Source organism: Trypanosoma cruzi, genomic scaffold (genome assembly GCF_000209065.1).
Source record: "Trypanosoma cruzi strain CL Brener 1047053516725 genomic scaffold, whole genome shotgun sequence".
In the NCBI taxonomy this organism is placed as follows: domain Eukaryota; phylum Euglenozoa; class Kinetoplastea; order Trypanosomatida; family Trypanosomatidae; genus Trypanosoma; species Trypanosoma cruzi.
This window is the reverse complement of record NW_001849575.1, coordinates 674,113-687,820: the sequence shown is the minus strand read 5'-3', so window position 1 is coordinate 687,820 and position 13,708 is coordinate 674,113. Positions and strand designations below refer to the sequence as shown.

The 13,708-nt window shown below is 53.3% G+C and overlaps 4 protein-coding genes and 4 pseudogenes across 4 annotated transcripts, besides 7 other annotated features; all 8 read left to right on the top strand.

The window, feature by feature from the left end:
- Nucleotides 1–6,047: part of a sequence feature (areas not merged during assembly with more than two copies in the genome that could not be assigned to a particular haplotype) that runs on past the window's edge.
- Nucleotides 231–305: a sequence feature (A-rich).
- Tc00.1047053506767.70 (mucin-associated surface protein (MASP), putative) lies at nt 501–1,487 on the top strand (the record flags this gene model as incomplete). The annotated part of the gene is made up of 1 exon (XM_815588.1): nt 501–1,487. One exon carries the CDS (start codon nt 501–503, stop codon nt 1,485–1,487), a length of 987 nt encoding a protein of 328 aa, XP_820681.1.
- Nucleotides 1,829–2,008: a sequence feature (A-rich).
- On the top strand, nt 2,830–4,017 carry Tc00.1047053506767.60 (annotated as a pseudogene).
- Nucleotides 4,150–4,629: a mobile genetic element.
- Nucleotides 4,305–4,326: a sequence feature (AT_rich).
- Nucleotides 5,434–6,009, top strand: Tc00.1047053506767.50 (mucin TcMUCII, putative; the record flags this gene model as incomplete). Its single annotated transcript, XM_815587.1, has 1 exon — nt 5,434–6,009. The coding sequence occupies one exon, from the start codon at nt 5,434–5,436 to the stop codon at nt 6,007–6,009; it is 576 nt and encodes a 191-aa protein (XP_820680.1).
- Nucleotides 6,048–6,856: a sequence feature (heterozygous, non-Esmeraldo-like haplotype).
- Nucleotides 6,564–7,337, top strand: Tc00.1047053506767.40 (mucin-associated surface protein (MASP), putative; the record flags this gene model as incomplete). Its single annotated transcript, XM_815586.1, has 1 exon — nt 6,564–7,337. One exon carries the CDS (start codon nt 6,564–6,566, stop codon nt 7,335–7,337), a length of 774 nt encoding a protein of 257 aa, XP_820679.1.
- Nucleotides 6,857–13,708: a sequence feature (areas not merged during assembly with more than two copies in the genome that could not be assigned to a particular haplotype).
- On the top strand, nt 8,099–8,818 carry Tc00.1047053506767.31 (annotated as a pseudogene).
- On the top strand, nt 10,089–11,936 carry Tc00.1047053506767.21 (annotated as a pseudogene).
- Nucleotides 12,340–13,083, top strand: Tc00.1047053506767.10 (annotated as a pseudogene).
- Nucleotides 13,566–13,708, top strand: Tc00.1047053506767.5 (mucin-associated surface protein (MASP), putative; the record flags this gene model as incomplete). The annotated part of the gene is made up of 1 exon (XM_815602.1): nt 13,566–13,708. A coding segment is annotated over one exon (143 nt), but the record flags the coding sequence as incomplete, so codon positions are not given.

The following is a 13,708-nucleotide window of genomic DNA, read 5'->3' as shown; positions in this document are numbered from 1 at the left end:
AGCACTCAACCGCGGGGATTTGTGCGCGTCTACTGTGTTCCAATGTAACTAAATAAGAGAAAATAATGATTGTGTTTTGCTTCATTTGCTTCCGCTGCCCTGTTGTGTGCTCCGCGTTGTTCCCCGCATCCGTCACTTGGCAACCATCCCAGACACACTCATATGCACGACACGCACACGACTGTTTGCGTGTGGATGCATGCACACTGGAGCCATTCGGTGCAGCTCCCTTTTTTTTTAAATTTTGTTTCTTTTTTACTTGTGTTTTTAATTGTTTTGTTTTTCTTGTTTTTTTTTTTCTGTTTAATTACTGCAGGGCTGTGTATTTGCCTTTTTTGCCCTTTTACTGGTTTCAACTGCCTCATGGTGTGTACACTTGTCGCTGGGGTGCCGCCACTTGTTACTGTACGTGGCTGTGTGACTTGTCTCTCTTTTTGCTTTCACTCTGCGTTGACGGGGAGTTATTTTGTGCTGAAGGCTGCACGCAAGTGACAGGAGTGATGGCGATGATGATGACTGGCCGTGTGCTGCTGGTGTGTGCCCTCTGCGTGCTGTGGTGCGGTGACGAGGGTAGATGTGACGAGGAGGTGGTACCTGTTGGAAAAGGGAATGCTTCCACTGACAATGATGACCAGAAAAGGACTGCCGAGGTTCCGGCGCCCAGAAAAAGTATTGCATTACCGGTGAATTCAGGACAAGAATCAGCAGTTTCAACATTGAGAAATGAGCAGACGCCACAGATTTCTGAATCTGCTATTGTGTTGCCTAAACAAATAACTTCAGATCAAAAGCAAGAAGACGAGGATGCAAAAGACGGCAAGGATGGAAAGGAAGAAAGAGATGCACGCGAAGATCCAAGACCACCACCACCTCCGGGAGAAACACCAACGACAATAAATGGAAACTCAGCAGGAACTTTAAATGAAAAAACGGAGAAAGAACTGCCTAGTGCTGATGATGGCTCCAACCAGGAACACGTGCTTAAATCACCGGCAGCAGAATCAGCACCAGCACCAGCGTCACAAGTAAAAAATGAAAACCCCGGCTCTGCAAATCTCGATACAGTGCAAGACGTGCAAGACGTACAAAACGCTCAACGCGGACGGGAATCCGATGGTGAGTCACGAAAAGAAGACAATGCTCTCACCACAAACAAACAACAGGATGGAAAATCTAACAGCCATGCTGAATCAACTCCAACATCAGGCTCATCAGCAAAAAGAGTTGCCGCCAGTAACGGCCCTGACAAGGCTACTGAAGAGGAGATTTCCAATAAAAATACAGCACGTGTTGATGCAGTACCAGAAGCAGCAGAAGATGATGGAAATAAAGATGACAATAAAAAAGAATTACCAATAAAAACCACATCTATTGCAAATGATACGACTCTAACTGGCAACAGTGACGGCAGCACCGCGGTCTTTCACACCACCTCCCCTCTTTTGCTTCTTCTTGTAGCATGTGCGGCTGCGGTGGTGGCCGCGTGAGAGTGAGGGAGAGAGAGCCGTGCACCGCCCGCACACACACTCGTCCTTCACTCACTCTGTGTGTGTGTCCCCTTGCATGGACTCTCGCTCTCACCTCACCCCACGAAGCACACACATAATGTGCCCATTGTATATATGCATGCACACCCATGCAGGCCCGTTGGTGCTCTCTTTTGCAGCACACGCACCGCTGCCGTCCTGCCTGGCTGCATGGGCGGAGCACCGTAACTGTTTTTGTTTTGTTTTTATTGCATTGAGTGGGCGACCTCTCTCTCTCTACCTGTGTGTGTGTTTTGCTTTACGGGAGCAATGAGAATGTGTGTGAGCTGGTCTTCCCACGCTTGTTTTCTTTTTTGTTTGTGCGTTTTTTACCTTCTTTTTGTTTTAATTTTTTTCATTTTTTGCTTCTCTTTTTTTTTTTGTTTGCGTTTTAAACCTCTAATCCCTCTTTTGCTCTTTTTTGTTTTTTTTTTTTTCATTTTTAATGGTTTAATTTGCTTAAATTTTTAATTTTTATTTTTCATCCCCCATCACTTCTCTTTTTGCTTTTGGGGGCAACCACTATGGACGGTTGTTTTTTTTCTACTCTTCCCTCTTTTAATTGTTTCTTCTGCACTCTTCCTGTGGGGGGTGCCGTGTGTTTCCCGCCCAACTGCTCCACTCGCACACCCACCGACACGCTCATGACGACGGCCCTGTGCGCCTCGCCTGCTGCACGCATGAGGAGGGCCGCGACGAACGGCGCGCTGAGGGAGCCGTGACGTGTGGGCGTGCGACGAGGGCCTGTGGGGCGGAGCACACATTTCTTTCCCTCTTGTTTTGTTTCTTTGCGGCCAGGGCGGGCAGACACCCGCAGCGCCACACACACAGCCACACCCTGCCGCCGTGTTTTGAAGATTTTTTGTTTTCTTTTTTTGTGGATGGGTGTGTGCTGCCACCGTGTGTGATTGTTGAGGTTGTGGCCGTACCGCATGCATCGCTGCCATCCAGCTGTTCCTATTGCTGTGCTGATGTGCCTCCCTGTGCTCCTCCTCTTTGCAGCTTCTCCAGCAGACACCCACACGCATATGAGTATTTGCACAGTGCTCCGCAGGAATGTTCTTGGTAACGAGGGACGTGGCCTGACGTTCCGTGCTGAAATGATGACGCGGCTGCACGATGGCCTTCTCCGGCGATGACAGTCGCTGTGTTCTCGACACACACTTCCACATACTCTTCCTTGTCTCTCTGTGGGAGTGATTGCAGCAGCAGCGTGGTCTACGGCAGCGGCTGTTGGTGCTGCGGAGAAGGTCGAGGCGCCGAGGAACAAGAGGGCGAACCTGCTGAACGCGATTACGATGGCGGATGAAAGCCTTTTGACAGTCTTTTATTAGGTTTCTTCAGGAGTGCGGCGTGTCGCCGCCTGACGGGATGCCTGCACTCGGCACCCTTCGAGGCATTGCGTTGTTTCATTCAGTGTGATGTCACAATCATCATGGCAGCACCTTCCCTCAACGGCTCTGAGTGTGACAATACGAATGACGGCAAAGAGAGCGATGAGGATTATGGTGACGACGTGCACCGAGGGGCGGATTATTTGCGTGTCTTGGCACACGAATCCTGGGAGGGTTTGAATGCCGTCTCCACAATCCCCGGCATTGCGGAACCGTTGGCTTTCGCGCTGTCACCCACCGTAATTAGTGCCCCATGCGTTGAGGCTGATCCATTTGCCGTGGAGTTCACGCAGCAGCTCTCGAGTGTTTGTGCTGCTGGTCCCGCGTTGGCCCTTTTGCATGTATTTCAGGGTTGCCTGGCGTGTGATTTGATGTCTGTGTTGTCCAGGCCGCCGCCTCCAGTTTTCTTTTGGTGCCCAATAAGAAACACTTTGCGTTGCGGTGGATATTTATTTGCGTGGCCGTTGATGCACGTGACGATGCTCAACGGGTGTGTCTTTTGTTTGGCGGGCACGAGGGAGACTTCGGTGTGTGCCGACGCCTCCGCGAAGGTCTCAGTTGACGGATCGAGGCGAAAATAAGGGAGGTCTGTCCGCTGCATCTCTCAAGGCAGCTGCGAGGCACTCCGGACGCACAGAGTGAATGGATGGATGCCGCGCAGCTGGGGAGACCAGTTTTCTTCTTCACCCTCCGTTGCCGTGGGAATCGAGAATCCACAGCGTCACTGCCAGCTGCATTTTACTGCTGGGGATCGACTGTTCTGAATTTGCCCGTCTAATGTGAATTGCAGCGTCAGTGCAGGAAGACACTTTCACGCATTGCGAGTAGTTGCTCCAGCCTCGAGCTCATCAATATCCACAGCAGGGAGCAATGCATCTTGGTGGCCGGTGACGTTCAGACGAGTTTGTTTCACTTCACCCGCCTCGTATTTGTGAGGGACACTGCGCATCGACCCTCACCAACAGTCCCATCACCTTCACTTTCCCCCGCCGACCGCTGCCATCTGCTGACGGTACAGTTGCTTGGCTCCGCCAATAATGCGCTCGTGAAACGTCCTCTCCCCACTCTGCAGGATTATTGCCGTGGAGGAGTTGATGGCATATGGTGCGGGTGTGGCGTCGGCGGAGTCATCCACGCATTGTCTTAGAAACATGACTCTGAGTCGTGTCAGTCACGCCGTGTTTCCTTTTTTCTTGCTGGGAGTCTTGTGGGTGTGTTTGAGCCCTTTTAGGAGCCTGTGTAGAGAATGATCGCGGGAGAGCTGGCTGACTTAATGTATATATATATATATACCCTGATAGAACGAATATACACTTCTTTAGGACACTTTTCTACCGTATGAGTTTTGGGAAGGCCACGACTTTAGGGAGCCGACAGCGGCCGGATAATTTTTATTTTTATTTTTACCATCGCACCCACCCCCTTTTGGTTCCCACCACGCGGCGGTGTCTTGTGGCTGCAGGACCCCAAAAGTCTGCCACGTCGTAAGTAATAAATAAATATATGTATCCTATCCGAATAGAGTGGGCGGGCCACGATTGTGGCTAACGGATGGTATGTATATATAAACATGCGTTTATTTGCCTCGTGTTGAACTTTGAGGATGCGGTGAACCCACTCTTATTCTGTTGATCCCTCACTTATTTCTATCTTGTTTGGTTTCTATTATTGAGAAACTCAGGATTCGGCCAGCGGCCCAGAAGATTATTCTTTATTGCATCACCTTATCAAAGAGAAGCAGGAACAACAGAAACCGAATTATTGGCTGCACCAACACAAGAAACATTCACAAGAGGAAAAAATAATAATTGTGCACCCTGCAGAAATCTCCAACACACGATGCAGGCATGAAGGTTTGCCCTCCGCAAAAACAAAACGAAGCGCATGCAGACATCTGCCAACATCCAAACAGAAACACAAATAAATGGTTGCTTGCTTTGTGCCATTCCTTGCGCTTATTTTTGAGTGTGCGTCAGCAGCTGCGGTGGTTCCCAGGCCTGCATGAAGTGGTGTGCGCTGAATATGAACGAAGGCCAAAAGGCAACTGAATTGTTCTTGTGATGAATGTTGGCTGCGCTTCCCGTGGACCAACAATCCACGTGGTGTGCGGAGATCATTCCTTTTTAATTTGTTCTTTGCTTTTGTGTTGCTGTGTGCGCTGCACCTCCTCTTGTGTGTGTGCGTACCCTCCGTGAGGGGTGCCGACACGACGGACCGCTCTCGCCGTATGTGCATGCGGTGGAGCCTTGTCTGCCGCTCCTGTTTGCTTCTCCCTCTTCCATCTGTGTGTTGGTGTTGCGGCAGGGCTGTGTGTGTGTTTGTGTGTCTGTTGCTGTGGATTGGAGTGTGTGTCGTGCGTGGTGTGCGGCGTACGGTGCATGCCTGGCTGCTGCCCTCTCCTCATGTGGTGTGCCCTCTGTGTGTGTGTCTGCCGCACCTCTCGTCTCCCCTGTTGCTCTCCATGTCCCTCACTGTGCAGATCAGCTCCACACCACTGAACGACCACACTCACGATGACGACGTGCCGTCTGCTGTGCGCCCTGTTGGTGCTCGCCCTGTGCTGCTGCCCGTCAGTGGGCGGGATAGCGGCTAATGAAGATGAAGAAGGTTCCGATCCAACGACGTCTACGCCAGGGAAACAAGCTCAGGAAACGGAATCGCCTAGTACAACTTCTTCCCCGCCAAAGATAAACGATGAAGGGGGAGGGACGGGTCAGTCACAGGAAACGGGTACAATAACCAGAACGCCACAGTCACAAAATACTTCCAGTAATACACAGGATCAAGATGATGGAAAGTCAAATGAACAGGCGAAAGGTACGAATACCGTTACGGCAAATGAACAAAAGAAGGCCGCCGCACCAACAACGACCACCACGAGTACAACACAGGCACCAACCACTACCACAACAACAACCACCACTGCGCCAGAGGCAACAAGTACTACGGCTACAGAGGCGCCAATCACGACGACCACCCGCGCACCGTCACGTCTGCGCGAAATCGACGGCAGTCTCAGCAGCTCTGCGTGGGTGTGTGCCCCGCTGGTGCTCGCCGCATCCGCGCTGGCGTACACCACTCTGGGCTGAAGAGGTGTATGCGGGCTGTGCGTGCCGGCACTCAACCACGGGGATTTGTGCGTCCACTGTGGTCCGATGTAAATAAATAAGAGAAAATAATGATTGTGTTTTGCTTCATTTGCTTCTGCTGCCCTGCTGTGTGCTCCACGTTGTTTTCCACATTTATCACGTTGAACGCATCCCAGACACACTCATACGCTCAGCAAGCACGCAACTGTTTGCGTGGAATCACATTTGAGGATAGGTTCATGCACACTGGAGCCATACTGTGCAGCCCCTTGTTTTTGTGTGCTTTTACATTTTTTACTTCATTGCTGTTTGTTTACCTGTGTTTTGTTTTTAATTGCTTTGTGTGTTTTTTCTGTTTACTTGCTGCGGGGAGTTGTGTGTGTTTTTTGCCTTCCCACTGATTTCTACTGCCTCATGGTGTGTTTGTTGCTGTTTCTGGGCTGCTGCCATTTGTGACTGTGCGTGGTGTAGCGGTCGTGTCTTTCTTTTTGCATCCACTCTGCGTTGACGTGTTGTTAGTTTGTGCTGAGGGCTACGTGCAAGTGACAGGAGTGATGGCGATGATGACTGGACGTGTGCTGCTGGTGTGTGCCCTCTGCGTGCTGTGGTGCAGTAGTGCGGTGCAGGCAGCCGATGGTCTTATTAGTGACGGAAGTCTTGAGGGTGAGAATATGGTTTTAACTTGGTATCCTGTGAACAGTAAGACATGCGAGGAAAGAAGTACGAATGGAGGAAAGTTGGATGAGTTAGCGTTTAAGAGCTGTATGCATGAATTGATGAATGAGGTTTGTGAAGCTTATTACAGTATGAAGTCGAGTGAATCTCATGTTACTGAAGCTGACAGTATTTGTGGGAAATACACTGGCGATCCAAGTGAGGAGGACGTTCAAACCCCAACACCGCAAGAACAACCGTCGCCTGAAGTGGAAACACCGGTGGCATCCCAAACTCCAGAAACCTCAAAGGTCGAAGCAGCAGAAATGGGATCGCCACCGGGAGTACCAGCGGGTGATTCACCAGCAAATCCAACAGAAGGGCCACAATCAACCTCAGATGCCACCGATACTGCAAACAATGAGGCCGAAAAAAGCAGTACAGAGGTGATGCCGAAGAATGCACCGGAATCCAACGCCACAAGGAAAGAAGAAGAAAAACGAAATGAAAAGAACCACAGTAACACGAAGGAAACACCAGTCGACGCCGAGGCAAAGAAAAATAACACGAAGACTACCGACAGTGACAGCAGCACCGCGGTCTCCCACACCACCTCCCCTCTTTTGCTTCTTCTTGTTGCGTGTGCGGCTGCGGCTGCGGTGGTGGCCGCGTGAGAGTGAGGGAGAGAGAGCCGTGCACCGCCCGCACACACACTCGTCCTTCACTCACTCTCTGTGTGTGTCCCCTTGCATGGACTCTCGCCCTCACCTCACCCCACGAGGCACACACATAATGTGCCCGTTGTATATATGCATGCACACCCATGCATGCCCGTTGGTGCTCTCTTTTGCACCACACGCACCGCTGCCGTCCTGCCTGGCTGCATGGGCGGAGCACCGTAACTGTTTTTGTTTTGTTTCCATTGCCCTGAGTGGGCGACCTCTCTCTCCCTGTGTGTGTGTGTTTTGCTTTACGGGAGCAATGAGAGTGTGTGCGCTGGTCGTCCCACGCTTCGGCTTCTTGTTTTTTTTTTTATTGTTTTACTTGTGTTGTGGTTGAGTGCACCCATTACCTTTTTTTATTATCGATTATTGGGTTGCCTTGACTGCGGACACTTGAATTTTTATCTTATTTTGTTTTTGTTGAGGAAGTGTCAGCCTCTTGTATTCTTGTAAAGCCATTAAGATTGTCTTTGGCTTATGGTGTGTATCCGTTGATCCACGTCACGCTGCGGCCTGCATCGCTACTGGTGCTGCTATTGTGATGATTTGTGTGATGTAGTTTGTCGGCGGATGGCTTGCTTTCACCCCGAAGTATTCCTTATTTCTTGACGATGTGGTGCGCTCCCACAGCGAGGTTCTCGTTTACGGTGGGGAGAATGCATCTCAGGGCGCTGGTTGCGTTGCAGTTCTGGAGCGGTGTCTGGAAAGACCCATGGGTGCCCGTCCGCATCAAGGCGTCAACAACAGACCGTGTGACATCAGGATGCACCGCGGATCCTCCTGGTCTCACGCAATGAATTCATTGAATGACAATCGCCACTGTGAGGATGGTGTTCTATCCTCTGCGCACGAGAACGCTCTTGTTGAGGAGACTGTCCCTGCTGCTGTGTAAACCCGCATGAGGATCGTCTGCTTGTCCGGCCACTGGAGGGTGCGTTTATTGTGCCCCCATTTGCCACGGGCAGCGTTTGCAGTCGGTTCACGGTGACGGATGGGCATCGTTCCGCTGTTGTTGCCGATTCTGTCATGGTGCAGTGTGTGGCTGCGGCGCTTGGTGGTGTGTAGGCACTGCCGTGCGTCACGCTGGAGGATGGCCGTCCAGTCGCTGGCGCCATGCACTTTGCCCGGCCGTTTTATTTCACGGATGCATCGCCACCCGCATCGCCGCGCACCTGGTGGCCCATGCTCTCGGGTTCGCTCACTCGCACATGGCAAACTGCAGCATGGTGAGGAATGTTGCCGGTGTGCGTGGCAGAGCGCTGTTGGTGATGGTGCACTCGACGAATGCCGCGATGGCAGCGAGGGAGCACCACGACTGCGACGACATTGACGGCATGGAGCTGCAGGATGACGATGGGGACGGGAGGGCGCTGGAGTCGCACTGGTCGCGGCGCCACGCGAGGGATGAGTGGATGGCACCGATTGGGGGCGCCGGCGACTGCAGAGGAAGCGCTCCGCACTGAACATGAGTGAATATTCCCACATGCTCTGCGACGTGGGTGTCCCTGTCAAACGCTGCGCGTCGGACCGGTATTCCAGTGGTCGCTGTTTGGGGAGTATCCATGAAAGGTCAGCAAAACACTCGATGGGCCGTTGCCCCATCACTGATCCCACACTGGATGTGAGGGGTACTGAGGGTGCTATTTTGAGGGAAGAATTTTTGTCTGCGATGCCTGGGGATGAAGCCTCTTCGTGGTGTCTGGACACGCTTCTCACCAACACGACGGATTCGAGGGACACGGAGGAGACAAATAAATCATTGCTGCCATGCATGCGGCATTGAGGTGCATCGGCATGCAGTTGCATCTGGCAGTGACTGAAGAGGGTAACGTCCGTTGTGTCTCATGCACGGACGGGGCGACGGTTGCGTGGGCCACTCCACCCTACGATGGGGGAAAAGTTATTTGCCGTGACCACGCGCAGGTGTGCACGATATCCGCCACCAGCGGTAGCCTACTTCCAGTGGTTCCGTGGGACGGTGAGGAGAGAGCATGTGGAGCAGGACGGTTTCACCGGCATCTACTGAACAAGGATTGCCACGGGCATCCGTCCCCGTTGCGGAGAGCATTGAGACCGGCCGCGGCACACAACCGAAGGATGTAGACACGGCTTCTTCCCAGAAGCATCCGTCGCCAGAGGAGAAGTGGATCCGGCCAGGATGCCCTGACAGACCGCAAGAATCTTCTCTCGGTGGCAGGAACCGAAGCAGCGAGACGGACGGCAGGCAGGACACGCCTCCGACTCCCGGTGATGACACTGCTGCTGCTTGTCCCTGTCCGCTGCTTCTTCTGCTTGCCTCTGCTGCTGCCGCCGTGCCAACACTCCATCGAGTTGCGGTGTGGATGGCGTTGCGCTGCAAGGCGACTGCGCTTCCTCCTGCTTGGCCTGCACCCAGCACTGGATGCCCAATAGAAAAACATCCATTTCAATGGGTGCCTTTCTCCATATGCATGTGCTGCATGGGCTCCGTTTAACTTTGTGTTTGAAATTGGTGGTATTTCCGTTGCACACAGCTCTTCTTGTGTTGGTTGCCGATTTGGGGGCACCAGATGGTAGTATGGCATTGCTTGTGTGTTTGTTAGATTTTCTGAGACTCACATACACAAAAACGGTGCAAGTGGAATGTGCGCACACAAGACACACACACATATCCAAGCACATTGTCTGTGTGACTTCTACTTGACATATTATGCGGAGCGGGTTGGTGCGAGCAAGGCCGACGGAAGCGGGCAGCCGCGTGAGCCCAGCAATGGCGTTCGTGGTTGTGTGCGGGATTATATATTTCATCAGATGCTTGACGTCGTTCATGGATCGTTTAAAGTTTTCTGCGTTGCCCATGCTGCGTCTGCGCTGAGCTGCTCACTGCGTCTTCATGATCTCATGGAGCACGACATGACGCTACTCGAGGACCCCATGACACCGCGGCAGCCGATTATGAGTAGCCCTGCACCCTACTTTTTTCCGTGGAGGATGCGTCTGTGAGTCGCGTGGTTGAGGATTGGATGGCAAAGGTTACTTACAGGGATGCACACATCTTTGCGCTGGGGTGCACCCCGCATCGCAGTCCTCAGCAACTCCCGCGGGCTCGGATAGCGCCGAGGGCGATGCGTTCCAAGGAAATGGTGTTAGACTTTACTGCCCCTGAGGTGCTGGTGTTCCACCTCAGCATGCAAAATGAGTTCCCTCAGCTGCTGTCGCCTCCGAATTGAGAGTCCGTTTTGGATGTTGCGGCGCCACGTCTTGTGGCGGCTATTCACGCCATGAACAACAGTGTGCCTGGCATTCGCTACCAAAAAAAAGGGCAACATCTGCCATGGGTTTGCCGGGACCTTTTTTGAGGGGCTTGCCAGGCAATACCACGACGAGCCGGATTTCACTTAGGGGCGCCGACAGCTGCGGCAACCCGGTGCGGATCATCGTTGATTGGGGCTGTGTCACGGTGACGCCGCTGATGCACCAACGCACATGTCAGTGTCTGCTTGACGACCTGATGCCGCTGGGGAAGAAAGTTTATGAGCAGACCTGTAGGAATCGTCTGGGGCGGACTCGAAGCGGCAGTAATTGATGGATGAGGAAGATGTGTACTGGCGCTCGTACCGTCATTGTTTTCTTGCGCAGTGCGTGGAGGAGCTTTCGGTGGCGCTGAAAAACTCCACGCGTATCACCCGGGATTGGCGCAGGGAGTGGAGCCGAAGGCCAAGCTTGCGAGGTTGAGCAGTGCGGTGCGGGCTCCGCCGGAGTTTTGGGAGAGGCAAGCCAAACTGTCGCTGCACATCGATTTTTGCGCGAGGCTTTTGGTACAGTACCGGGAGAAGCGACTGGCGGAGGTGTGGGAGGTGGAACAAGACATTGCCGTTGGGCACAAACCCCTCAGGAAAAACCTGGATGGCGTGCAGCACCTGGCGGGGGATGCCGCGATGCCCCGGCCAGTGCGTCTGCGTCTTCTCCTCTTGCTTGTGGCTGCGAGCAACACCGACGAGTTGACGGAGGCCAGGAAGCAGCAGCTGATCCGAGACGGTGGACTGACGCCCGACGCCCATTTGTTTGCGAACCTTGAGCATGTGACGAGGAGGGCCGGGAGCGTGCAACGATACAGCACGGCGTCGGCGCAGAGCGAACGGAGCACGAGTGCCTCTGCGAGCAACGCCGCGACGGACGAGGATCCGTTTCTGAAGCATGCCTGTATGATGATGGAGACGGGCAGGAATAGGACGCTGCGGGTTCGGCTGTCGTTGGCATCGGTGCAGCGCGATCATGTGATAGGGCCAAATGGCGCGAGTGGTGGCCAAAACAGTGGAGAAGCAGGGGACAACGCCGGGCCATTTCAAGGGTGTGGTGGCAAAGGGGAGAATCATCCTGTTCTGGGTGGCGGTGGCGGTGGTGGGACGATTGCCCTCACAACTCCTCAGCGCATAGTGCTGCTTGTTTTGGGTGTTTTGGCCTGCAGCGAGAGGCGCTCGGTCCATGAGATATCCAAAAGGTATAGCCGTGAGGTGGTCATTGGGGAAACCTCGCTGCTGCGTCCTGAGTCTTTTGTGTGCAGGGACTTGGCACCCTACGGCAGTGGGACTCACGGGCGAGGCACGCACAGGAATGCGTCGAGGGCCAAAGAGTGGAACAGATGCAACCACACACAATTGCGGGTGTCAATGGGATTGTGTGCGCTTCTTCCTGCATTCCGTTCCTCTCCATGAAGCGTTTTATACGATGCGCGTGTGTGTGTTTCAACGGCCGCGCTGCTCGCCTTTTGCCTTTGTATTCTTGCGTGTGCGGTTGCGGGCCATTTCCATGCAACTAAGAAGGCGGATAAAAAAGGAAGGACATTTGTGGAGCATGCACCCACGGCTTTAGTGTTCATCCACTGGTGCTGACCTTTCTTGCCAGGGCATTTGTGCACGCTTTTCCCTCCATGATCACTTTTTTTTTGCACAGGAGGCAACAGGTGGGCATTCGTGAGTGCTGCGGCGGGCTGTTGTTGCCCTCGCCGGGACGCGCTTAACGGCGGCAGCTCCATGACTTTGGTGCACAAAAGGAATGGTACTTTCTCCGGATCCTCACCGCAGACGCATGCCGTGGACGGCCGAAAAGGAGTGTGTGCCCGGTGTTGTTCATAGCTCCAAGGAAAATATGGTGTTGGATGGTGCACGACGAGTGAATGTGGATTGTGTTAACCGTGCATCTCAGGTGGATCTGCTGGAGGCATTGCGGGCGACCGTGGCCAGTTACGAGTACAATACATGTAGAGGAAGGAACATTTTTAAAGCGGTCTCTCAGGCGGAATCAAATGTACTCAGGCGATGGGTTTACCGCGAGGATTGGCCGGAGGGGACGTACGACGAGGACGCCACTCGCACCGCCATTCATTTCCTTTGCTCACGGCAGTAACGCAGCCCGCGCCAATACACCTTGCGGATTTTCCGGGGTGGCGTGCACTGTTCCGCTTGGCGCCACTGTTCCCCATCCCCGAGCTTCGGTGCAGACGTCCCTGTCGATGCAAGTTCCTATCGATTGCGGACACACCCATTGATTGATGCGGCCGACACCTCAGCCCATTGCTGGTGCTTCTTGCATGACTGCTGCACCGCCCCTAGCAGCTGGTGCAGAGGGACTGGGGACGAGAACACAGCAGACCAAGTTCAGTCAGATGGTGCTGGCAGCCCTGTCAGCGTCTCGCCTACCCCAGCGACCCACCACACCACCGGCGAGCACAGAAATCGACGGGACAGGGAAGGCATTGACGGAGTGTCAGGACACCAATTGTCTTTCCACATCACTCCTAGTCAAACAACCGGAAGAATTAACAACAACATCATTCACCAACAATGAAAAAGTAACAGTTACGACCACCGCCGACAGCGACAGCAGCACCGCGGTCTTCTACACCACTTCCCATCTTTTGCATCTTATTGTCACGTATGCGTGCGCGGCTGCTGCTGCGATGGCGTCCGGACCTGCATGAAGTGCTGTGCGCTGAATATGAACGGAGACCAAAGAAAAATGAATTGTTTTTGTGATGAATATTGGCTGCACTTCCCGTGGACCAACAATCCACGTGGTGTGCGGGGATCTCTCCTTTTTAATTGTTACTTTGCTTTTGTGTTGCTGTGTGCGCTGCACCTTCTCTTGTGTGTGTGCGTACCCTCCGTGAGGGGTGCCGACACGACGGACCGCTCTCGCCGTATGTGCATGCGGTGGAGCCTTGTCTGCCGCTCCTGTTTGCTTCTCCCTCTTCCACCTGTGTGTTGGTGCTGCGGCAGGGCTGTGTGTGTGTTTGTGTGTCTGTTGCTGTGGATTGGAGTGTGTGTCGTGCGTGGTGTGCGGCG